The 26,404-nt window shown below is 43.5% G+C and overlaps 1 protein-coding gene across 1 annotated transcript in view; it reads right to left on the bottom strand.

Annotated features, from left to right (window-relative positions):
- Positions 1-26,404, bottom strand: part of LOC309556020 (dynein axonemal heavy chain 5-like) — a 468,481-nt gene that overhangs the window by 32,800 nt on the left and 409,277 nt on the right. The window contains exons 75-76 of the mRNA XM_082258288.1: positions 5,496-5,704; positions 4,934-5,155 (exon numbers count right to left, since the gene is read on the bottom strand). Of these exons, the coding sequence (XP_082114414.1) occupies positions 4,934-5,155; positions 5,496-5,704 (431 nt within the window). The remainder of the gene's footprint in view (positions 1-4,933; positions 5,156-5,495; positions 5,705-26,404) is intronic.

The raw sequence follows: 26,404 nt of genomic DNA, 5'->3' as shown, positions 1-26,404 counted from the left end.
TTGGGTGCCAATTTCTTTGAGGGACAGGCTAGGCGGAGGTTGCATGTAGATAGCCATACCTGGTCACCTGGTTGAAGGATTAGTTCCCCTCTCCTCTTCCTGTCAAAAATCTTTTTAGAGGCTGCTTGTGCCCTTATTATAGCATCCTGCAGCAGTTTACAATTGCGGTTGAGGAAGCTAATGATATCCTGTACTGCTGGAACTGTGGGTTCAGCGGGAACGTCCGGTAAGAAGGACGGATGGAAACCGTAGTTTGCGAAGAATGGAGCTTGCCCTGTTGCAGAATGTTTAGCATTGTTGTATGCAAACTCTGCCAATGGTAGTAGGGCCACCCAGTCATCCTGGACAAATGTGGTGAAACAACGGATATACTGTTCCAACGTCTGGTTTGTCCTTTCGGTTTGTCCATTAGTCTGAGGATGGTAGGCGGAAGACAAGGACAGCTCAATCTTCAACGCGTCGCACAAGACTTTCCAGAAGCGGGAGGTAAACTGGACCCCTCTATCTGAAACAATATTTGCAGGAACCCCATGAAGCCTAACGATCTCTTTAATAAAAACTTCTGCAGTCTCCTTGGCCGTGGGCGTATTCCTGAGTGGCAAGAAATGGGCCATCTTAGATAGACGATCAACGACCACAAAAATGGCGGAACAGCCCTCTGAGGGGGGAAGCTCCACTATGAAGTCCATGGCGACCATCTTCCAAGGCCTGTCAGGGACTGGTAGTGGCCTGAGCAGGCCCCACGCCTTGTTTCTTACAGACTTGCTCCGGGTACAGACGGTACAAGACTTCACGTACTCCCTGCAACTCTGTTCCAGATCTGGCCACCAAAATGTTCGTTGTAATAGATCCAGGGTCTTATGAGTACCAAAATGGCCCGCCAGAGGGTGGTCATGGCATAACCCTAAAACCGTCACTCGGACCTCTTCAGGGACAAAGATCTTGTCTTCAAGCCATAATAACCCATCTCTGGGTACCAGGGACACCTCAGGGAGACAGAGATTCTTTGCAGAAGCTTGCTTTATTTGGGCCATCAGGTTGGTCTGTAATAACAAAAAATTACCTGCGGACAGGATGGTGTCGGGTACTGGCACTTCCTTTGGATCATCAAACATGCGGGAGAGCGCATCTGGCTTGACATTTTTAGATCCCGGCCGGTAGGTAATATGGAAGGAAAATCTTGAGAAAAACAATGCCCAACGTGCCTGACGTGGCCTCAGCCGTTTAGCAGCTATTAAATACTCAAGATTGTTGTGATCTGTGAAGATGAGGATAGGATGCGTTGCCCCTTCCAACAAGTACCTCCACTCCTCAAGGGCAGCCTTAATGGCCAGAAGTTCTCGATCGCCAACGTCATAGTTCCTTTCTGCTGGGGAAAGTTTACGAGAGAAGAAGGCTATAGGATGTATGAGATGTTTAGTACCCTGCCTTTGCGAAATAACTGCCCCCACGGCCACTTCTGATGCATCTACTTCAAGAAGGTAAGGAAGGGCTGGATTCGGGTGACTCAGGATGGGAGCAGTTGTAAAGAGCCTTTTCAAGGTTAGAAAGGCAGTCTGGGCTTCAGGAGGCCAATTGAACCGGGTATTCTGCTTCGTGAGCTGTGTAATGGGGGAAATGATGTCAGAGAATCCCTTAATAAATCTCCTGTAAAAGTTGGCAAAACCTACGAAGCGCTGGACCCCCTTCTTGTCTGACGGGGGTGGCCAGTCCAAGATGGCTGAGACCTTTTGGGGATCCATCTTAATTCCTTCAGTGGAAATTATGAGACCTAGGAACTGAATACTCTGGCGTTCAAATTCGCACTTCTCCGGCTTGGCATATAATCCGTGTTGGCGGAGTCTGCCGAGGACATTTTTGACATGTCCCCGATGTTGATCCAGGGATGCAGAGAAAATCAAGATATCGTCCAGGTAGACAATAACAAAGATATCTAACCAGTCTCTGAAAATATCATTTACAAAATGTTGAAAGGTTGCTGGGGCGTTGCACAGGCCGAAGGGCATCACCAGATATTCAAAATGCCCAAACCTGGTGCGAAACGCTGTTTTCCACTCATCCCCCTCACGAATACGGACCAAATTATAGGCCCCACGTAAGTCTAACTTAGTGAAAATGGAGGCTGACCTCAGTCTTTGGAAAAGTTCTGGTACCAGGGGAAGAGGGTAACGGTTCTTGACCGTGATCTTATTTAGTTCCCGATAGTCCACACAGGGGCGGAGAGAGTGGTCCTTTTTTTCCACGAAGAAGATTCCTGCCCCTGCTGGGGATGTCGATGGACGAATGAACCCCTTCTTTAGATTTTCATCCACGTATTCTTTCAGAGCCTCCAATTCCCGTTCTGACAAAGGGAAGATACGACCGAATGGAATCCCGGCCCCAGGAAGTAACTCGATCGGGCAGTCGTATGTGCGATGAGGAGGAAGGGTCTCGGCCCCCCGTTTACTAAAAACGTCCAGGTAGCCATGATAAGGCTTAGGCACAGCAGAAAGCAGATCTGTGTCAGAGTCCAAACAGAGCAGGGTACTGGCAGGGCTGAGAGAGACCGGTAAACAGGAGTTTATGCAGTAATCAGACTGAAATTTGATCGTTCTCGTCATCCAATCAATTTGCGGGTTGTGGGCCTGCAGCCACGGCAATCCCAGGATAACCGGAAATAAAGGGGAAGCAATAGCATCCAGGCTGAGTAGCTCTTTGTGACCTGAAGAAGTGACCATAGGAAGTGGAGGGGTCTCCTGAGTCACAGGTCCAGACTTAATATAAGACCCATCTGCAAGAAAAATGGAAAGTCCTTGAGTCTTGGTTTGAAGAGGGATGTGTTGTTGGATGGCGAACGTGAGATCAATGAAACAGCTGCACGCTCCAGAATCAATAATTGCGGTGACTGGTATTGTACCTCCCGGGAGTTGAAACGAAACAGGGAGCGCTAAGTGAGTAGCACTGGCAGCGGATGCTGGATAACTTGAAGGAGAGATGGAGAGAAACTTACGTAACTTTGCTGGGCAAGAACGTACGTAATGGCCGGCTTCACCACAGTATAGGCAGAGGTTATTCTTTTGCCGGCGGTATCGTTCTTCAGCGGTTAGGGTAGACCGCATAACGCCAACCTGCATGGGTTCTGGGGCATCTGGTGTGAAGTTAGCAGGAGCCAGGTTGGCCAGAATGGGCCTGGTGGAGGTGACATGAGCCGGAGTTCGCGAACCGCGGCATCATCCAGAACGGGCGTGGGTGCTGGGCAGACCTTTCCGCACGGCGCTCACGAAGCCGGCGATCTATCTGGATAGCCAATGAAATCAATGCCTCTAGGGAGTCTGGAATGCCAACTCGGGCTAGCTCGTCCTTCAGACCCTCAGATAGGCCTGAGCGGAACTGGTGACGTAGCGCTGCGTCGTTCCACTCGGTATCAGTACTCCACCGTCTAAAATCCGAGACGTACTACTCTACTGCTCTGCGGCCTTGCTGGAGTGCATGAAGAGCAGCTTCCGCTGTGGAAGTGCGCTGTGGATCATCGTATAATTGAGCCATGGCACCAAAAAAGGAAGACAAGGAGTCTAGGTGTGGGCTGCACTCTTCAAGAAGTCGGTGTGCCCAGGACTGGGGTTCATCCAAGAGTAGGGAGAAGACAAATCCAACCTTGGTGGCTTCCAAGGAGAAAGTCCGGGGCTGCAGTGAGAAATAAAGTTCGCATGCATTACGGAACGCCCTAAATTTGTCCCGATCTCCTGAAAATCGCTCTGGTGTAGGAACCCTGGGTTCAGGTGGTAGCATCACCACTGTGGGTCCTGAGACCGAACCTGTTGGTGTCGTGGAAGTTGGGGGTACCAAAGAAACAGGAGGGATCCCCGGGTTAGTCACAGAGTGCATGCGTTCCTCCAAGTGCACATAGCTGTCCTGGAGCGACTTGACTGTTTGCGACAATACTGCCAAGTGTTGGCAGATCTCGTCCAGAGTAGAAGCCCCTCTTGCAGGCTCCGACATGGCTGTCTTGTACTGTAATGGTGCTGGTGGCTGAGCCTGACGTGCAGAGGTAGCCTCGTGGGATCTGGTACAACAGGAACACGGACGGGTCACACTGGTGGTAGACACGGGCTAGTCTGAGGTGCGGAGTCTAAGTGCTAGCTGGTTTTCACTAGAGCCCCTGGTGGTGGGGATAGACTGCGCTGCAAGCTAACACCAGGTCGCGGTCCCCAGGGTTGCCCCACCAGGAGGTGAACACGTCCAGAATCAGAAGCAGATAAGCCGACAAGTATAAGGCAGGAGAGTGGTCACAGGAACGAGCCAAGGTCAGGGCGGGCAGCAAGCAGACGAAGTAGTGGACAAGCCGGGAGGTCGATCAGGAAGTCAACAGGAAACAGCAGGTTCAGGATCAGGAAGTACAGGTAAAGCTGCAGACAAGACAGCAATGGCTCAGTGCTGCTGTGGTGTTTAAATAGGCCAGCCTTTTGCCAATTAGTGCAATTAGTCTGCACTAAGTTAACTCTTAACTGGCAGATTCATGACAGCACTTCAGTGTACACAGGGAGTGTTCCTAACACCAATTATATGCACACTTAAAGGGATATACACTATAAGCAGCGCCACACCCACTCCTCTGAAAAAAATATTTTGCTAATTATAGTAAACTATAAAAAAAACTGGACTGGAGTTCATCCTTGAAAACTGTTTATGTACCAGGTAGTCCATGCAGAAAGTAGTAAGCTTCATTTGTTTTAGGAGGACTAAAACATGTATTTTACACAAATTTCATTATTAGATAGACCCATTTAAAGTGTTTCCATGTTCCTATTTTTCTATTTGCTCAATTAACCTTACCTGTCTCCATATTCTTTTGCCTTGATGCCCAGATATGAACTCATCTCCTGTACCTATGTAACAGCAATTTTTTAACCATATTTTCCTCCCTCCACCATACATACACACTGTATTACTGTACCTTTGGCTGAGCTTCCATAAGCTTTGTGTTTCTACGATCCCAGCCAGCACCATCAAGAAACAATCCGTATATGTAGACTCCACCAATATCAGCTGGAGGAGGGGAATTGACATCTTCTTTCATCATTCTGGTGACATCATTATGTAAAATGACACTGTCTAAGGCCCAGCCTTTTGATAAATTCATGCGTGTTGTTTCTTGTCTCATGGCTGTCAGAAATCCCTGTTTAGGTGAAAAATATGAAACATTTGCATTTTAACATGCTAATCAAAAAGCGGACTGGGGTGTATGGAAAATTATTAAGACATAAAAAGGAGTTCCACTGTATAAAATTTATTTTGGAGGTGTTTTATAAGCGGTCGTAGAAACACTGTGGCACCATAAAGAACACTCATTATTTGATCTAATCAGGTCATCATCAGAGTAAAAATGCTCACAGACTAAAAATGTCCATATATTCTAAGAATTGTAAAAAGATCAAAAGGTTTCAGACATTTTATGTCTTATTTAAATGCTTCAATTTAAAAGCAAGGTGCAGTAATAATAAAAGTAAGTACAGTACCTGTGGATTAAAGAATCCAGTCATCCAGAACTGATTGGGACGCCCATCAAACAGCCAGCTCCTGAACTGCATATTTCTTTCCAGCAGTTCTGTAAACCAAAAACCTAAGGTGGCAGAATCCCATGAAATCTTATACCAAAGCTTTGGGATTCTGGCATCGTACATGTTATCCAAAGCATCTCGCAAATCTTCTGACATAATGATGGTACCTGTGGTTAAAAAAGAATAATACAACTTTATTTAACATAAGCCATAGACAACCAAAATAATGCAAATGAAACAGCAAAAAAAAAAAAAATTATTGGTAATACGCTGGCAGTGGCTATCATTCATTAGAACATAGATTTTAACAACCTGGGTAGACACAGATTTACAAATTAGGTTAAAAAAATGAAAGACATATAAGAAATGTTATATACAAAGCAACACTACATAGTTAGTTACGTAGTTAGTCTGGCTGCAAAAAAGTCCATCTAGTTCAACCAATAGAAGGAAAAAATAAAAAAATATATAAAAAATACACTGCTCAAAAAAAATATAAGGAACAATTTTTAATCAGAGTATAATTAATCAAAATATAGCATCACGTCAATTAAACTCCTGGGCTATTGATCTGGTCAGTTAAGTAGCAGGGATGCTTTGGTGTTAATGAAATTAAAAACAGGTGCACTAAATGGGCAACAATGAGATGACCTCCAAAACAGAATGGTTTTACAGGTGGAGGTCACTGACATTTTTTCCCTACTCATCTTTTTTTGCATTTGGCTAGGGTCAGTGTCACTATTGGTAGCATAAGGCGATACCTGGACCCTATAGGGCAGGGTTTCTCTACCAGGGTTCTGTGGAACCCTAGGGTTCCTCCTGAGATTGCTAGGGATTCCTTGTGTAATGGGCAATTTCTGCCTCTCAGATAAGTCTCCAATGACACCATTGTTCCTTTTAGCTATTTGTAAGGGGGTAATTCTTTCCAATGATGACAAGAGTAAGGAGCATTCTTCCCACTAACTGTCACAGTAATGTGTCATGGGTTGTAGATTTTTAGCAGGGGTTCCCCGAGACCAGAAATTTATTTCAAGGGTTCCTCTGTGTTGAAAAGGTGGAGAAAGGCTGCTATAGAGGTTGCACAGGCATCCCAACTCCTCCAGGATGGCACATCAATACATGCCATTGCCAGAAGATTTGTGGTGTCTCCCACCACAGTCTCAAGAGCATGGAGAAGATTCCAGGAGACAGGCAGTTACTCTAGGAGAGCTGGACAGAGTGGTAGAAGGTCCTTAACCCATCAGCAGGACTGCTATCTGCTCCTTTGTGCAAGGGGGAACAGGATGAGCACGGCCAGAGCCCTACAAAATGACCTCCAGCAGGCCACTGGTGTGAATGTGGGTAAATGTCAGGAAGAAGGCGCTGTCACACCTGTGGAGACAGGGGATAATTATCTATTTCCTTATACAATAGGTAAGATGTAATCTCTGTGTCTATTAGTATGTAAAAAAAAAAACTAAAACTGTAACCGAAAAAATATAAAATGTAAAATAACAAATAAAACAATACATAGTATTAAGACACCATTGGTGATATCTTTATTGGGATTTCACACTCTAATCCACATATGCATATATATGCGATCACATGGGTATTGGAAACAGCTCAAACCATATAATGTGAATCCTTAAGTGATATAAATCATAGCAAAAAAAAAAACATTACATAAAATATAAAATAATAGTGGATATAACCAGTGAAACTATGAAAGACAAAAATCTTGATGCGTGTCATTCCCAACCAATGGTGAAAATAAATTACAAAATCCAAAAAAATAATGGATTTTGTCAATACAATAGTGTATGTTTTGTATAGTCTAAACACCTTCTTATTATTATAAGCATTTGTGCTCCTTATGAATAAATCCAGTGCTCCACCACGTGCAAGTGAAAACACAATGCACTCATCAGAGCCCCCAGACCCCACAACACTTTTGATTCAGTGATGTGCAATACTTCCAAGAGTAGCCAAGCCACATTCTCTCATCAGCAATAGGATATCAAAAATGCACATGAAAGACAAACAATATACCAATAGTGCAACACCATTTATTTAAAATCCTATAACATACACAACCCTGCAGTGGTTGCGTTTATTTTAAAATGTGCCCTGTCCGGCACCAGCTCTATAGGCAGAAATGTCTCGTGCATTTTCACCATGGCCCGGAAGCCTCTCTCCACGTCTAAGTCTGACTCCCGCAATCGGCGTGCATTCCAGGATTCCCGGAAGTGACGTCAATGGTTCGTCAAAGACAATAGAGGCAGCAACTCAGACCTCAATGCATTTTGCCGCTAGGCATCCACAGGAAATCACCGGTGTGAATGTCTCTTACCAAACAATCAGAAACAGACTTCATAAGGGTGGCCTATGGGCCCAACATACTCTAGTGGGCCTTGTGCTCACTGCCTGGCACTGTGGAGCTTGATTGGCATTTGCCATTGAACACCAGAATTGGCAGGTCCACCACTGGCACACTGTGCTTTTCACAAATGAGAGCAGGTTCATGCTGAACACATGTGACAGATGTGAAAGGGTCTGGAGAAGCCATGGAGAATGTTAGGCTGCCTGTAACATTGTTCAGCATGACCGGTTTGATTGTCTGGGGAGGCACATCCATGGAGGGACACATAAACCTCTACAGGCTAGACAGTGGAACCCAGGCTGCCATTAGGTATTGGGATGAAATCTTTGGACCCATTTTCAGACCCTACGCTGGTGCAGTGGGTCCTCGGTTCCTCCTGGTGCATGACAATGCCCGGCCTCATGTGGAGAGAGTATGCAGCCGGTTCCTGGAGGATGAAGGAGTTGATACCATTGAATGGCCCCCTCACCTGACCTAAATCCAATAGAACACCTCTGGGACATTATGTTTTGGTCCATCTGACACCATCAGGTTGCAACTCACGAGCTCAGTGATGCCCTAGTCCAGATCTGGGAGGAAATACCCCAGGACACCATCCGTTATCTCAAAAGGAGCATGCCCCAACATTGTCAGGCATGCATACAAGCCATACAAACTACTAAGTACCATTTTGCTGCAATGAAATTTCAGCAAAATGGACTAGCCTGCTGCATCATTTTTTCACTTTGATTTTCAGGGTGTCTTTGAATTCAGTCCTCTGTAGGTTGATCGTTTCATTTCCATTAAAAGATATGACATCATTTTGTTCCAAACCCATTACCCAGTCCATATCAGTATAGATATCCAGCATGATATGTTTCCCCATTGAGATCTGATGTGTTTTCAAAGTGTTCCTTTAATTTTTTTGAGCAGTGTATACTGTATGTGTATATATCATTCTATATATACAATCCTATACCCACAGTTGATCCAGAGAAAAGCAAGAAATACCCCAGCAAAGCATGATTCAATTTGTTCCAGCAGGAGAAATATATTCCTTCCTGATCCCCCAATAGGCAATCAAATATTCCCAGGATCAACTTTACCTATAAATATTAGTATCCAGTTATATTATGTGTATCTTAAAGTGAATAACTCAACACCAAGTTCACTATATGGACCACTTATGTATTTATTCATGTTGATCATATCCCCCCCTTAATCTCCTCTTTTCAAGTGAGAATAAATTCAGTTCAGCTAATCTATCCTCATAGCTGGGCTCCTCCATACCGCATATCAGTTTAGTGAAACTAAAAACCATTCACACGCTAGTCAAAAATGTTTCATATTCTATTAAATCCTTGCTCTGATATATTAAAATGCCATAAAACTGAACAGAAAGATTTTATATAAAGCATAGAAAATGTGTAATTCATGGCAATCCAGTATCACAAGTGTTGGCATAGGTGATATTTGAGTGGCTGCAATTAGTTATAGCGCATCTCTGCTATTAGCATCCATCCAACTATAGGCCACAGTCTATATAAACAGAACAGAATACTTTTCTTTTGTGCTTTTTCCCCAGACAGGACTAATATACCACCAACGTAAAGATCACCTTTTTAATGCATGGATTTTTACAGTAGGCCACCCTACCAACAACTTGTGCACAACCTCTAAAGAATGAAAGTAACCTTGGGAAAAACAGTCCCTGAAGACAGTGCAAATGAAATGTAGGCACTATCAGATGTAACATGTCTTTCATTAGGCACCCTGGGACCTCAAAAACCCTTGAAGTCCCGACCCATATGTTGACTTTCTTGGACAAAGTTGTGGGCTGTCTCACTCCTTTTCTACCTTCCTATACTGTTTATTGGATGCGGCTGAAGAACCAGTGGTGGGCCACACAAAGTGGGACTGGGGTAGGTCAGTCCTGAACCTTCAAAATAAAAATTGAGATTTTGATATTCGAGTGCGCCAGGTTTTAGGTGCTGAGGAACTTCAGAATAGTTGTATTTCATTTAGACAGTCGTTTTTGGATATTCTGCATATAGAATACTTACAAAACAATAATTATAAGAAATATATAAATGTTATTGTATCCACAAATATTAAAAACAATCACCAATATTTGTGGATACAATAAAATATATATATTTCTTTAATTATTGTTTTGTAAGTCTTTGCAGTACCATGAAAGTCCTCAGTGCCTCAAACCAATTGTCCAAATTACAACTGAATCTTTTTGACATAGGTACAATTCCATTGTTGAATATATGTAGCACATACCATGTGCTGCCTATAGAATAGCCTCCTTTAAATTCCATTGCATAGACACTCTACCCAGACATATGTGAAGAGACAAGTAAAGCATGCACTGTTGATGAGCGGGATTAGGAAGCACACCAATCTAAAATGTGCATAAAAAAACTGCATATTAATATTATACAACAAAATGAACATCAATTATATGGTGTCTATGGCAAAGACATTTGCACTAGTACAACTCCATAGCAGACATTCACCTTACGAAAGATCACATATCATTCGTGGGTGTTGACATGTGACTTACAAGCAGAAATACTTTGATAAAAATAAATGGAGGATTTATGACTATATGGGCTGTCTTCCAGGCACAAAAATCCTAGCGTGACTCCAGTAAGATACAGCTAAGTATTGCAGCAGATAAATAGACTTGCACTGTTCTGAAAATAACAGTCTTCTAGCACAGAGGATATGTCCTAGATTCCAATGAACCATGCCTACTGTGAGAAGTATCTGCTTTATATGGCAGACTGCACAACCCAGAGTTCCTAATTGTAAAGACTGCAAAGAATCCAAGATAGTTTTCATATGTAAACACAAGAATACAGTATTACCAAATACATAAGTATCCTTTACAAAACAAGCACAAGGAAAAAGGGTTGTAAAATGTAAATGTTTAGAAAAGCATTATCACACATATAGCCATTGAAGACATCCAGGGATGTAGAGAGGCAATAAAATGTGACATTTGACCACAAAAGTCATTATTAGCAAGAAGGATAGGGAGACTTGCCCGAAGAATTCAAAGAACGTTATACAAGGACACTTCTACTAATAGCATTATATTGCCAGGTTTAATCAAGTAATTAAGGATAAAGCATTCTTACATTCCCAATTCTGTATCCATTTATGTATAACAACACAGAGAAGTAAGCTCTGCTCAATGCAAGGCTATCAACATATAATGATAGATAACTGTCTATTTATTTACCACAGTATACATATAAATCCTATTTTGAAGTGTTTTCAGGTTATAGAGCTGCTGCTTGATACACTGGATGATCCACAAAACCAATGTAGTCATTATTAAAAGCAATTAGTTAAAAGATGGACATTATGCAATAGTTGAAGGACAGCTCCACTTGTGGGGAAAAAAATACAGCAAATAAAAAAAACTATGGCACGGACAATTGCTACACAAGACATGTTGGAATTTAATGCTATTAAAAATTACCTTTCTTTTTTATTCTGCTGTAATCTTCTGTAAATTTCAATGTGATATGGCAACCTCGAAGTGTTCTGCACACCTTTGTACAGAACATGCCTATAAATGTCATTGCCAACTTGTGTGATTGGCTCACTAATTACCCAGAATTCAAATCATGGGCACCCTTTGCAATAGGAATTTTGGGTGAGACATTCTTCAACATTTAATTCATTTCTAAAGAGATTAAGGTGCTGCAGGTTTTCTCAGCAGAATATTGAGAGTGAATCATATTGAACCAAATCTCTGCCAATCAGAATCAGTATCAAAAGGATATGGTGAATCAAACAGCTATTTCTTCAGGGCAACAAAAGTTAGGAATCTGCCACAAAGTTTGTTTTTTTCTCAACAAAAGTGAGGTTACTCTTTAAAAAGATGAAATCACTCTTAAAACTGGACTTTGTGCATATAAAAAAATTAGGTCATGTATTAGTTAAACCATAACCGAATGCTTTTTTAAATACAGTTACTGTATGTATGTGATTCTATCTTGGTCTTAATTTCCTGCTATCTCCTTGTAATACAGCAGTCATAAAGAAAGAGGGAAGGTCATGCGCCAGATTGTACTATTGATCAAGCTGTACTGCTGTGTTTTTGCAGTAGGAAGCATCTGGCTGTGCTGTCTGGCAGGTGATTTTAAATAACATTGATTGCAGAAAATTACAAATCCTTTGGCAGGCAAACCGGTTCACATATACTATGTATGAAGAGTGAATCTTCCCCATTTTCAGAAAAAAAATAAAAAAGGGATGTCCTGATCAGGGGTCAGGCTTAACCCCGGAGGATTTGGCTGCTCAAAGACCAGGCCCTATTTTGCGATTCGGCACTGCGTGACTTTAACGGACAATTGCGCGGGCGTGTGACACTGTACCCAAATAAAATTGACGTCCTGCAACAACACACCTGGGCGTTTTTGTTGCAGTCGTTTATTGGGCATTTTTTGGGCGTCTTGGAGGCAGGCATAACATCTGAACTTCTGTATAGGGGTATATATACACACACACATATATGTATATATACACATATATAGGTGTGATAGGAGCGGAACCCCATCCCTGCAAATAATTTCATTAGCGTAGGGATAGGGTTCCGCTACTTTTACACCTATATGTGTGTATGTGTATATATATATATATATATGTGTGTGTGTATATATACCCCTATACAGAAGTTCAGATGTCATGCCTGCCTCCAAAGACGCCCAAAAAATGCCCAATAAACGTCTGACACAAAAACGCCCAGGTGTGAAAGTAGCGGAACCCCATCCCTACGCTAATAAAAATCCAGGGTCCAGTAGGGGATAAGCAGGTAGGGATCAAACAGAAGCATAGTCATTAAACAAACCAAAGGTTGATAAAGAGTAGTTACAGGTTGTGATCAGGCAGAAGCGTAGTTGAGGAACAAGCCAAGGGTCGATAACGAGTGGTAGCAAAATATGAACAGCAGCAGGGAAGACAGAAGCGAGATGCTGGCTGGAGAGAGAACAATAATCTGGCAAACAGGAAGTGCAGACACATGGATTAAATCTGGAAGTTCATGGTAGAAGCAAAAAGTTCAGGATTCAAGACAAACAAGGTTCAAGACAGGATCATTCAAGGAACTGTCCAGGGAGCTGTCAAAGAAACTGTCCAGGGAGCTGTCCAGGGAGCTGTCCAGCATTCCAGGTAGCTCAGCCAGAAGAGACATTGCCTGACACAGCAGAGGGTCCAGGTTCAAATCCAGGCCCTGAAAGGTGATCTAACATCTTTAAATCCTAAACACCTCCCCCTAAGCCTCACTGCACTTACCTCTATGGGTAAAACAGTTTAAAAATCACCCTGTTCTTCTTCTTTCTCTAAGGACACCAGGATGGATCAGAGTGGTTCCGCTTGGTCAGCACCAACACATAACTGCACTGACAAATCAAACCACTCTGACTTGTCCCAGTGTCCCTAGGGAAAGAAGAGGAGCAACAGTGCAGTTTTCACATGACAGGACTGCCACACCAGGCTGCATGAACGGTGACACTGTACAACTGACAGATGTAAGTGCAGCGGGGACTGGGGAGGATGTTAATTTGCCTTTTTTTTTTAAAAAAAAAAAGGGGAGCTAATCCTTCAAAGAAGAAGTATGAGAAAATGTAATGAAAAATACCACTTTCGAAGCAATCATACGATAATCTGACAGGACACAGCTTTCGAAAACCGATTAAGACAGTTCATGCAAAATTATCCAAAGTGACGAACACGAAAATTGTTCTCACATGATACCAGAACAAATTTTTGTAGTCTGATCAATACAGTCTTTGTCTGAAAAAATCAGAAGACCAAGACCGCGCATGCTCGGAAATGAAAAAGTACATTACAATACAATACAACACATTTTGTCACTTTTGAAGTTGTATTCTGTCATACAAGAATTTTTGGACCTTTAGTAACCTCTTAATTTCAGATATGAGGCTAGCATACAAAAAAAAAAACGAGACGATCATTCGTCCGATATTCTCATCATATGTACGAGGCTTAAAGCGGAGTTCCACCCGAAATTTATACTTACCTCCATCTTCTTGCTCCCGGTCACCTGAAAAACAAATGGATAATCGCAATTTTTTTTTTTTTTCACTTACCTTTTAGAGAAAATATACTCACCTTACTTCCTTCTTCCTCCCCTCGGCGGCCACGGCGATTCGTCACTTCCTGGCTTTTGCAATGATTCCTGGGAGCTGAACGTCATCGCTCCCAGGAATCATTGCGCCTGCACCGGCCCCGACGTCAGTTCCGGGGCGCGCGCGTCATTCCCTTCTAAACAGCTTCTGGGCATGCCCAGAAGCTGTGGAGGGATGACGCGCGCGACCCGGAAGTGACGTCAGGGCCGGTGCAGTGCATCGTGGGACCGAAGAAGGAGGAAGAGGACCAAAGAGGATGCGGAAGAGGATCGCGCTGGCTTCAAGCTGCCCACACCCGAGATGGCAGCGCTGGAGAAGACAATTTCAAGGTAAGTATTTCTCCTGAAAGGTAAGTGCAACCCGGGACAGATCAGAGGCTAGCCATTGTGGAATGTGCTAGCCCTGACTGTCCCGGGGGTATTTTTATAAAAAAAATGTATAACTAGGGTGGAACTCCGCTTTAACACTAGCTGTGATATCAGACAGGGTGCTTCCCTGCTGAGTGCATGACCACCTGATGCTTCAGCAAGGTGACAGCTGTTTTGCAAACATGAGATTAAGTGAGGGGAATTCCCTATGACACAGTTATCACCAGAGTGGGTGTTCCCATCACAAGACTTCTTTTTTCTTTTTTTTTTTTTTTGCAGTGGCAGCCATAAAATCTAGTATAAAAATGTGTAATTCTGGCACTTGTTTAGAGCAAGTTATTGTCTGTGAATTTAAAATATTGAAGCCAGGCAACTAGCATTTTCAGAATAATGCCAGCAATGGCAGCTTCCATGGTTTTATCTTGACAGGTCTATTTAGAAGTATAAGGTGAGAAGCAGGTGACTTCGAGGGCAGCAGTGATCTGTTCTTGTATCACTTTCCATGAAACCTGTTTATATCTTGGTCAAGTCACTTCAGCACAATACAAGATACAAACAGATTTTTTTAGTCCTGTGTGGGCTCACATATCTTATTCACTGATAGCATTACAATATTTGACAGAAAAAACTGTATACTAAATACTCATTTTGTCACAATGCCTTTAAAAGCTAAAACTGCACCCCATTACCTTGTGTGGCTGCTTTCCTAGTTGTAAATATCCATCCCTATCTAACATCTCGCTGGATGATTTACTCCTACACTGGCTTCTGATATCTCCTGGAGACCCCACTGATGAGACGTCCCCACGGTATCACTTCAATGTACTATATTATTTGCAACTAGACATTTGAGCTGTTTATTCTGCTTTATGGAGAGTTTTTTTTTTTAATAGACTGAAACCATCATTCTGATATTTGTCAGCTAGAATGCGCTACAGTATTTTACTGCATTTTGGACACTGGATGGAGCTGACAATCATAGGAAGTTATAGTATTAGAGGAAATACAGGAAACATTTGTGCCAGACTGCCTTTAGTAAATCAAGCCCATATTGTACAAGAGGTAGGATAAAGTATTGGTGAGATATGAATAGCAAGTGTATGCACATAGACACAGTCAAGATGCAAGGGATGCTGGAGTTTGCCCTTGTGTATTGTTAAAAATGTTGCTGCAAAATAGATAAAAAAGGAGAAGAGAAAAAAAAATACAAGGGGAATTGAGAGGGTAAGGTAAAGGACAGAGAGAGGGTACAAGAAGGGAAAGAGACAGGGTGGGAGAAGGAAAATAGAAGGTAGGAGGAGGGAAAGAGGGAGATGGGGAAGGGGGGGGGGGAAACCCTTCATCCCCACTTTACACCAACATCACAGTCCTGACTATTGCTTTCCTAATGCTAGCTGTGGATCTTCAAAGCAACTTGGGTGTTTGTAAGCTGTCCAAGGAGACCACACTTTTAGAACTTTACCAATCAAGTTCAGAAGGATAGAAGTCAATCATGCTCATTCTCCATCAACATTTCTGGTAATTCAAGGCTTAATCCCTCTTGATTGACTGTGGTAGTTGTAAAAGAGGATGAAACATTTTTATGCTCATATTTGATCAAAAGATCAACAGGTTTATGTAGTTGGGCTTCCCACAGATCTTTATGTAGGCTCTGGTGTAATACAGTTCTAATTAGGTGGCATATCTGTATCCACTTAATGCAGGCATGTCCAAAGTCCGGCCCGCGGGCCAATTGCGGCCCGCAGGCCGCTTTAATACGGCCCCACAGGTAATTTGTAAAAATACATTGGCATCATTCATGACTATTATTGCTGCCATCATTAATGATCACTGGTGGGTTCATATAGCGCTTATATGTGGTTAACCCTTGTGTGACTGATTAGGGAGCATGCATGCTCCGAATTGAGATGAATAGATTGTAAAATCTCAGTTAATGTCAGTTATAAATATATTTGGACACAACATGTATACTTGGTGTTATGTTTAGTGTTGAGCGAACACGGACTGTATTATTCGTGTTCGTACCGAATAATTGGATTTTTTGTACCCGAACACGGACACGGACACTTTACTGTATGTTCGGGTAAAAATCCGTGTTCGGTCGTTTTATTTCCGGGTTTTGCATGCTTTGGCGCTCTTTTCATGGCGGGCTTTCAACAGCCAATCAACAATCGTTTAACTGGTGTGCCTTAAGCCATCCCAGCCATGCCTGCAAATGTCTTAGTAGCTGTGATTGGCCGTCTGAAGCATGTGACCAAGTCTTTATAAGTTCGAGGCAGCCGCAGCGGCGTCATTATGCTGCTTATATCAGGGACAGAGCACACATCAACGTGCTGGCTGCTGATTAGGGAAAGATAGGCAGGAAAAAACCATTTGTGTCCGGATAGAATTGAGGGACAGGTCGGAGTGTTTAGGCAGGGCGAGTTGTAGGCATTTTAGGGATAGAGTCTGCTGAATTATAGGGTCAGTGTCTTCTACAAACTACAATCGATATTGCTGTGTGGGGGGTGGGGTGAATCTGCACTCAATCCTGATCTACGATCTCTTCTCAATCCTGTTAGGGACAGAGTCTGCTGAATTTTAGGGAAACTGTGTTCTACAAACTACAATCGATATTGCTGTGTGGTGTGGGATTGGAGATAGGCAGGTGTCAGTGATCCACATCCATTTTTCTGTGTGTGAGCTGCAGTGAACACAATCTTTTTGGGCTGCAGTGAACACAATCTTTTTGGGCTGCAGTGAACACAATCTTTTTGGGCTGCAGTGAACACAATCTTTTTGGGCTGCAGTGAACACAATCTTTTTGGGGTGCAGTGAACAAAATCTTTTTGGGGTGCAGTGAACACAATCCTTTTTGGTGTGCAGTGAACACAATCTTTGTGGGGTGCAGTGAACAAAATCCTTTGTGGGGTACAGTGAACACAATCTTTTTGGGGTGCAGTGAACAAAATCCTTTTTGGGGTGCAGTGAACAACATCCTTTTTGGGGTGCAGTGAACACAATCTTTTTGGGGTGCAGTGAACAAAATCCTTTGTGGGGTGCAGTGAACACAATCTTTTTGGGGTGCAGTGAACACAATCTTTTTGGGGTGGAGTGAACAACATCCTTTTTGGGGTGCAGTGAACAAAATCCTTTTTGGGGTGCAGTGAACAAAATCATTTTTGGGGTGCAGTGAACACAATCTTTTTGGGGTGCAGTGAACACAATCTTTGTGGGGTGCAGTGAACACAATCTTTTTGGGGTGGAGTGAACAACATCCTTTTTGGGGTGCAGTGAACAACATCCTTTTTGGGGTGCAGTGAACACAATCTTTTTGGGGTGCAGTGAACACAATCTTTGTGGGGTACAGTGAACAGAATCTTTGTGGGGTGCAGTGAACACAATCTTTGGGGGGTACAGTGAACACAATCTTTTTGGGGTGCAGTGAACACAATCTTTGTGGGGTGCAGTGAACACAATCTTTTTGGGGTGGAGTGAACAAAATCATTTTTGGGGTGCAGTGAACAACATCCTTTTTGGGGTGCAGTGATCAAAATCCTTTTTGGGGTGCAGTGAACACAATCTTTTTGGGGTGCAGTGAACAAAATCCTTTGTGGGGTGCAGTGAACAGAATCTTTGTGGGGTGCAGTGAACACAATCTTTGGGGGGGTACAGTGAACACAATCTTTTTGGGGTGCAGTGAACACAATCTTTGTGGGGTACAGTGAACAGAATCTTTGTGGGGTGCAGTGAACACAATCTTTGGGGGGTACAGTGAACACAATCTTTTTGGGGTGCAGTGAACACAATCTTTGGGGGGTACAGTGAACACAATCTTTTTGGGGTGCAGTGAACACAATCTTTGTGGGGTGCAGTGAACACAATCTTTGGGGGGGGTACAGTGAACACAATCTTTTTGGGGTGCAGTGAACAACATCCTTTTAGGGTGCAGTGAACACAATCTTTGTGGGGTGCAGTGAACAACATCCTTTTAGGGTGCAGTGAACACAATCTTTGTGGGGTACAGTGAACAGAATCTTTGTGGGGTGCAGTGAACACAATCTTTGGGGGGTACAGTGAACACAATCTTTGTGAGGTGCAGTGAACACAATCTTTGTGGGGTGCAGTGAACACAATCATTGTGGGGTGCAGTGAACTCAATCTTTGTGGGGTACAGTGAACACAATCTCATACTTCTGAAGATTTGAGGGTGCTGCCTGTTCCATACTCCCCCTACTCCTCATCTAGCCTTTTAGGGGTACAAACAATAGTAATTGGGGCCTAGTGTGGTTGTGTACGTGTGATATACATACACTTTTTTTGGATCATATTTTCTATTCCGCTATTTAATCAAAAACCTTTGGGGATCAGTTAAATTGGGGGATAGTCTGTGTTGGTACGTGTGAGAGAGATCCACCTTTCCAAGTTGTTGGGGTTCATCTCATACTTCTGAAGGTTTGAGGGTGCTGCCTGTTCCATACTCCCCCTACTCCTAGCCTTTTAGGGGTACAAACAATAGTAATTGGGGCCTAGTGTGGTTGTGTACGTGTGATATACATACACTTTTTTTGGATCATATTTTCTATTCCGCTATTTAATCAAAAACCTTTGGGGATCAGTTAAATTGGGGGATAGTCTGTGTTGGTACGTGTGAGAGAGATCCACCTTTCCAAGTTGTTGGGGTTCATCTCATACTTCTGAAGGTTTGAGGGTGCTGCCTGTTCCATACCCCCCCTACTCCTCATCTAGCCTTTTAGGGGTACAAACAATAGTAATTGGGGCCTAGTGTGGTTGTGTACGTGTGATATACATACACTTTTTTTGGATCATATTTTCTATTCCGCTATTTAATCAAAAACCTTTGGGGATCAGTTAAATTGGGGGATAGTCTGTGTTGGTACGTGTGAGAGAGATCCACCTTTCCAAGTTTTTGGGGTTCATCTCATACTTCTGAAGATTTGAGGGTGCTGCCTGTTCCATACCCCCCCTACTCCTCATCTAGCCTTTTAGGGGTACAAACAATAGTAATTGGGGCCTAGTGTGGTTGTGTACGTGTGATATACATACACTTTTTTTGGATCATATTTTCTATTCCGCTATTTAATCAAAAACCTTTGGGGATCAGTTAAATTGGGGGATAGTCTGTGTTGGTACGTGTGAGAGAGATCCACCTTTCCAAGTTGTTGGGGTTCATCTCATACTTCTGAAGGTTTGAGGGTGCTGCCTGTTCCATACTCCCCCTACTCCTAGCCTTTTAGGGGTACAAACAATAGTAATTGGGGCCTAGTGTGGTTGTGTACGTGTGATATACATACACTTTTTTTGGATCATATTTTCTATTCCGCTATTTAATCAAAAACCTTTGGGGATCAGTTAAATTGGGGGATAGTCTGTGTTGGTACGTGTGAGAGAGATCCACCTTTCCAAGTTGTTGGGGTTCATCTCATACTTCTGAAGGTTTGAGGGTGCTGCCTGTTCCATACTCCCCCTACTCCTAGCCTTTTAGGGGTACAAACAATAGTAATTGGGGCCTAGTGTGGTTGTGTACGTGTGATATACATACACTTTTTTTGGATCATATTTTCTATTCCGCTATTTAATCAAAAACCTTTGGGGATCAGTTAAATTGGGGGATAGTCTGTGTTGGTACGTGTGAGAGAGATCCACCTTTCCAAGTTGTTGGGGTTCATCTCATACTTCTGAAGGTTTGAGGGTGCTGCCTGTTCCATACCCCCCCTACTCCTCATCTAGCCTTTTAGGGGTACAAACAATAGTAATTGGGGCCTAGTGTGGTTGTGTACGTGTGATATACATACACTTTTTTTGGATCATATTTTCTATTCCGCTATTTAATCAAAAACCTTTGGGGATCAGTTAAATTGGGGGATAGTCTGTGTTGGTACGTGTGAGAGAGATCCACCTTTCCAAGTTGTTGGGGTTCATCTCATACTTCTGAAGGTTTGAGGGTGCTGCCTGTTCCATACTCCCCCTACTCCTCATCTAGCCTTTTAGGGGTACAAACAATAGTAATTGGGGCCTAGTGTGGTTGTGTACGTGTGATATACATACACTTTTTTTGGATCATATTTTCTATTCCGCTATTTAATCAAAAACCTTTGGGGATCAGTTAAATTGGGGGATAGTCTGTGTTGGTACGTGTGAGAGAGATCCACCTTTCCAAGTTGTTGGGGTTCATCTCATACTTCTGAAGGTTTGAGGGTGCTGCCTGTTCCATACTCCCCCTACTCCTCATCTAGCCTTTTAGGGGTACAAACAATAGTAATTGGGGCCTAGTGTGGTTGTGTACGTGTGATATACATACACTTTTTTTGGATCATATTTTCTATTCCGCTATTTAATCAAAAACCTTTGGGGATCAGTTAAATTGGGGGATAGTCTGTGTTGGTACGTGTGAGAGAGATCCACCTTTCCAAGTTGTTGGGGTTCATCTCATACTTCTGAAGGTTTGAGGGTGCTGCCTGTTCCATACTCCCCCTACTCCTCATCTAGCCTTTTAGGGGTACAAACAATAGTAATTGGGGCCTAGTGTGGTTGTGTACGTGTGATATACATACACTTTTTTTGGATCATATTTTCTATTCCGCTATTTAATCAAAAACCTTTGGGGATCAGTTAAATTGGGGGATAGTCTGTGTTGGTACGTGTGAGAGAGATCCACCTTTCCAAGTTGTTGGGGTTCATCTCATACTTCTGAAGGTTTGAGGGTGCTGCCTGTTCCATACTCCCCCTACTCCTCATCTAGCCTTTTAGGGGTACAAACAATAGTAATTGGGGCCTAGTGTGGTTGTGTACGTGTGATATACATACACTTTTTTTGGATCATATTTTCTATTCCGCTATTTAATCAAAAACCTTTGGGGATCAGTTAAATTGGGGGATAGTCTGTGTTGGTACGTGTGAGAGAGATCCACCTTTCCAAGTTGTTGGGGTTCATCTCATACTTCTGAAGGTTTGAGGGTGCTGCCTGTTCCATACTCCCCCTACTCCTCATCTAGCCTTTTAGGGGTACAAACAATAGTAATTGGGGCCTAGTGTGGTTGTGTACGTGTGATATACATACACTTTTTTTGGATCATATTTTCTATTCCGCTATTTAATCAAAAACCTTTGGGGATCAGTTAAATTGGGGGATAGTCTGTGTTGGTACGTGTGAGAGAGATCCACCTTTCCAAGTTTTTGGGGTTCATCTCATACTTCTGAAGATTTGAGGGTGCTGCCTGTTCCATACCCCCCCTACTCCTCATCTAGCCTTTTAGGGGTACAAACAATAGTAATTGGGGCCTAGTGTGGTTGTGTACGTGTGATATACATACACTTTTTTTGGATCATATTTTCTATTCCGCTATTTAATCAAAAACCTTTGGGGATCAGTTAAATTGGGGGATAGTCTGTGTTGGTACGTGTGAGAGAGATCCACCTTTCCAAGTTGTTGGGGTTCATCTCATACTTCTGAAGATTTGAGGGTGCTGCATGTTCCATACTCCTCTTCCTCATCCTCCCTTTAGGGTAGGAAAAAATTTAATCGGGCCTAGTCTGTGTTTGTACGTGTGAGATACACAGTTTTTTATCCTATTCCGCTATTCAATACACACCCTTTTGGTGTAAAAAACATTAAATTGCGGCATAGTTTGCATATTTGACATTTGCATATATTGTGCCTTGTTGCGCTGTTTTGGGTACTCCACCAACATGGCCAGTGGCAATGACGCCATTCTCAGCTTAACTATCCCACTTCTGTGCCTCCTTGAAAAAACAATTTGGGCGATGATGGAAGAGGATGTGGCACAGGATGAGGAGGAGGAGGAGGAGGATGAAGAGGTAACATTTCAAAGGCTTTCAGGGCAGTCATTCGCAAGGGGCTCCGAGGGTGGGTTCCTGCACACGCAAACGCCAGGGACACAATTGTCCAGCAGGGGCACAGTTCTGGAGGATGAGGAGGATGAGGAGGAGGAGGAGCTGGAGGAGGAGATGGAACCATGTTCACAGCAGGGTGGCACCCAGGCCAGCTCATGGCCATCACTGGTGCGTGGCTGGGGGGATACAGAGGACACGGACGATACACCTCCCACAGAGGACAGCCTTTCGTCGCCTCTGGGCAGCCTGGCACACATGAGCGATTACATGCTGCAGTGTCTCCACAACGACCTCCGAGTTGCCCACATTCTAACTTGTGCTGATTACTGGGTGGCCACGCTGCTGGATCCCCGTTACAAGGACAACGTACCGTCCTTAATTCACTCACTGGAGCGCGATCGCAAGATGCGCGAGTACAAGCGCACGCTGGTAGACGCCATGCTGCTGGCATTCCCATCTGACAGCGGGGCCACAGTGGAAGCACAAGGCAGAGGAGGAGGAGGAGGAGGTCGCCAACGCAACCAGGGCACCGCCAGCACCTCAGAAGGCAGGGTTAGCATGGCCGAAATGTGGAAAAGCTTTGTCAGCACGCCACAACAAACAGCAGCACCAGCAGCTCAGATGGAACGTCTTAGCAGGAGGCAGCATTTTACCAACATGGTGGAGCAGTATGTGTGCACACGCCTACATGTAGTGAATGACGGGTCTGCCCCCTTCAACTTCTGGGTCTCCAAATTGGGCACATGGCCTGAGCTTGCCCTTTACGCCTTGGAGGTGCTGGCGTGCCCTGCAGCCAGTGTATTATCTGAACGGGTATTTAGCACGGCTGGGGGCGTTATAACAGACAAGCGCAGCCGCCTGTCCAGAGACAATGTGGACAAGCTCACGTTCATTAAAATGAACCAGGCATGGATCCCACGGGACTTTTCCGTACCTTATGCAGAATAGCAATGGATACCGACCTTACCCACCCATTGTTCCATTTTTGCTCTTTCTCACTCTTTTGGGGTGTACCCTCATTTAAAATTTTTGAAAAGAAGCAGTGTTGGCTACCTCGTCCTCCTCCTCAGGGCCAGATTAATGTAGGGGCTATTGGAGCTGCAGCTCCAGGCCCCTACCTTTTATATAGGCCCCGGGTTGGCCATATTCACTGTTACCGCTCTTCTGTCACTTGTAAACACAGAAGTCTGGCTTCTATGCTCGCTTCCCCAGGCAGCACCCTCAGAACCTCCCCACACAGCGTGAAGGCCGGACAAGGAGGGACAGTTGGCGATGCATGGATGTGTTTATGGGCTTCAGAGACAGCATCCCATGTTGAATTAGGCATGCATGGCTGCACCCTTCCTCCTCTGGGTGCATGGCAAGGCACGGCCCTTAAGGCCCTTCAAAATCCTCAGCACCAAGCCCATGATGCTGTTAATCCGGCCCTGGTCCTCCTCCACCGCCGCTTCCACCTACACCGCCCATAGGTGTGCGCAGCCTATTGCATTAAGGTGTGCACCCCAAAGTTGAAATACACATGCATGTGTTTGCCAGCAGGGAGAGTAATGTATCGGGGCCATGTACCTGTAGGCAAGGAGAAATAGAGCAGAGCAGGTCCCAGGGAGATCTTTCCCATCTCCTCACTGGCAATGCTATGTGCCCTAGGTGATTAGGGTGTGCCCAGGCACACCCAGCACACCCTGTGCGCACGCCTATGTCACCGCCACATCCACCACCACCTCAACCTCCCTCCTACTCCATATGGGCCTCGTCCTTCAGAGATGAAGAAGAACATTGTTTTATTTTTCTGTTTTTTTTTGTTGTTTTAAGTTATTTCCCTATCCACATTTGTTTGCAGAGCACTTGCCATGCTCTTAATTACGTTTTGCTGCCATTTGCAGCACTCTAGCCCTTTCCTTTGGTGTTTTAGAGCCATTTTAGTGCCTTAAAGTTCGGGTCCCCATTGACTTCAATGGGGTTCGGTGTCCGGGAAAAGTTCGGTAAAAGTCCGGGACACGGACCCGGACTTTTTTTTAAAGTTCGGTCGAACACGGACATCTAGGTGTCCGCTCAACCCTAGTTATGTTCCTGTTCATATTTTCTTAACTTAAAAGTTGACAGACAACCTTTATTACCAATAATATGTAATGTACTTTACAATGTTCCTGACATATATTTCAGCTTCCTGGATTTTTTTTTTCCATCTGGTCTTCAGATATGAAAGGCAGAGGGATTGAACACCTGTTTAGATTTGTCATCCATGTGACAAAATAAAAAGTATGCCATTAGCAATAAACTTTGCATAAAATCGTTAATTTGCATTTAATTTTAATGGTCCAAAGAAAGTCAGGCAAAATGGTCGGCCGTCACGCACGTTCACTTCATCAAATCTGGCCCTCTTTGAAAAAAGTTTGGACACCCCTGACTTAATGGGTTTTCCCCAATGAAATCCCCAGGACATAGAAGCCAGTACTGTATGTGATTCAACTTACTAGCAAATACATACAACTAAAATATTCTACTGGGTGGACATTTTTAGTTAAATATAAATTTTGTTTATACCATCCCTGTTGTTATGCAGAAAGCGATACAATGTGAAATAGCAAACATACAGTATTTGCACTTATGATAAATCTGCATTTTATGTTTAATTAACTTGCTGTATGCAGCAAGGTCATATACATGGTCATATACTGACCATGGGCAGTATATAGTATCTACAGCCTAACCTGAAGGGCATTCCTGACCACAGGATTGAGAGGTCTACAGCCGCATTTCCCGAATGATGTTCATTCCTGTGTGTGTAGCCAAGTCTAACAGCCTGAGATGGTGCCCAAACCCAATTAGACTGCCTGGCAATCATGTGATTAAGCAGTATAAAGGATTGTGTTTAAGGGCACTTACTCACAACAGAACAGCTTTGCTCCCCATAAAGGTCAGCTGGAATGTAAAAGCAGCTTGTAGCAGCTTAGAATGAAGTCAAACACAGGTCAAAAGCATTTTTGAAGGATTTTTGAAACATCTCAAAATGACCCCAAATACAAGCTGAATGCACCTGAACGCATGCTAACCCATCCATCTAGACCAGGGATCCTTAAACTATGGCCCTCCAGCTGTTGCGGAACTACACATCCCATGAGGCATTGTAAAACTCTGTCATTCACAGATATGACTAGGCATGGTGGGAATTGTAGTTCCTGAACAACTGGAGGGCCATAGTTTGAAGACCCCTGATCTAGACACACCCAAATGAATACACTGCCATCTACATAGTTACATAGTAGGTGAGGTTGAATAAAGACAACAATCCATCCAGTTCAACCTGTGTAGGTGTGTGTGGCTGTAATCATCTCACATACCCCTGAATGTTCTGATCCTTGAGATGTACGTCTAATAGTCTTTTGAAAGCCACCATACTACCCGCAGAAACCACCTCTTGTGGTAGAGAATTCCACAATCTTGTAGCCCTAACAGTAAAGAACCCCCCACGTTGCCTGAGGTTAAAACGCTTCTCCTCTAATCGCATTGTATGCCCCCGAGTCCTCATGCAATCCCTTCGACTAAACAGCTTTTTTTCTAAGCTCAGATCCCCATTGAGATATTTAAAAATTGCCATCATGTCCCCCCTCAGGCGTCTCTTCTCCAGGGAGAATAAATCAAGCGATTGCAGACGCTCCTTATAATTAAGGTCCTCCAATCCCCAAATTCGTTTAGTTGCCCTTCTCTAGACTCTCTCAGCTCCAACACATCCCTCCTGAGGACTGGCGACCAGAACTGGACAGAATACTCCAGATGCGGTTGGACCAGAGTTTTATAATCTATCACACATGTGCAGTGGTAAGCCACTTGTAATATCCATATATTTTCAAACCATATTACAGACCTTCATTGGTGCTTCAAATCATAAATGTTGGCTATGCCCATATCCTACATGATTTACATAGTCTGCAAAAAGAATACAATCTTTACCTTATAATATTGTATAATAAAATACAGCCACATAAGAAGTTTATTTTATTAGACATTAGTCATTATGCAGAAAATGTATACTCATCTGCTTATTGTTTTACTGCTCAATCTTTACAGGATTTAGTGGGAACACTGTGAAGATTCTGACAGGAATTTGGATATGTATATTTGCATTGCACA

This window comes from Pelophylax lessonae (genome assembly GCF_965119305.1).
Source record: "Pelophylax lessonae genome assembly, chromosome: 5".
NCBI lineage: Eukaryota > Metazoa > Chordata > Amphibia > Anura > Ranidae > Pelophylax > Pelophylax lessonae.
Note: the sequence above shows the minus strand (reverse complement) of the source record. Positions and strands in the feature narration are given on the sequence as shown.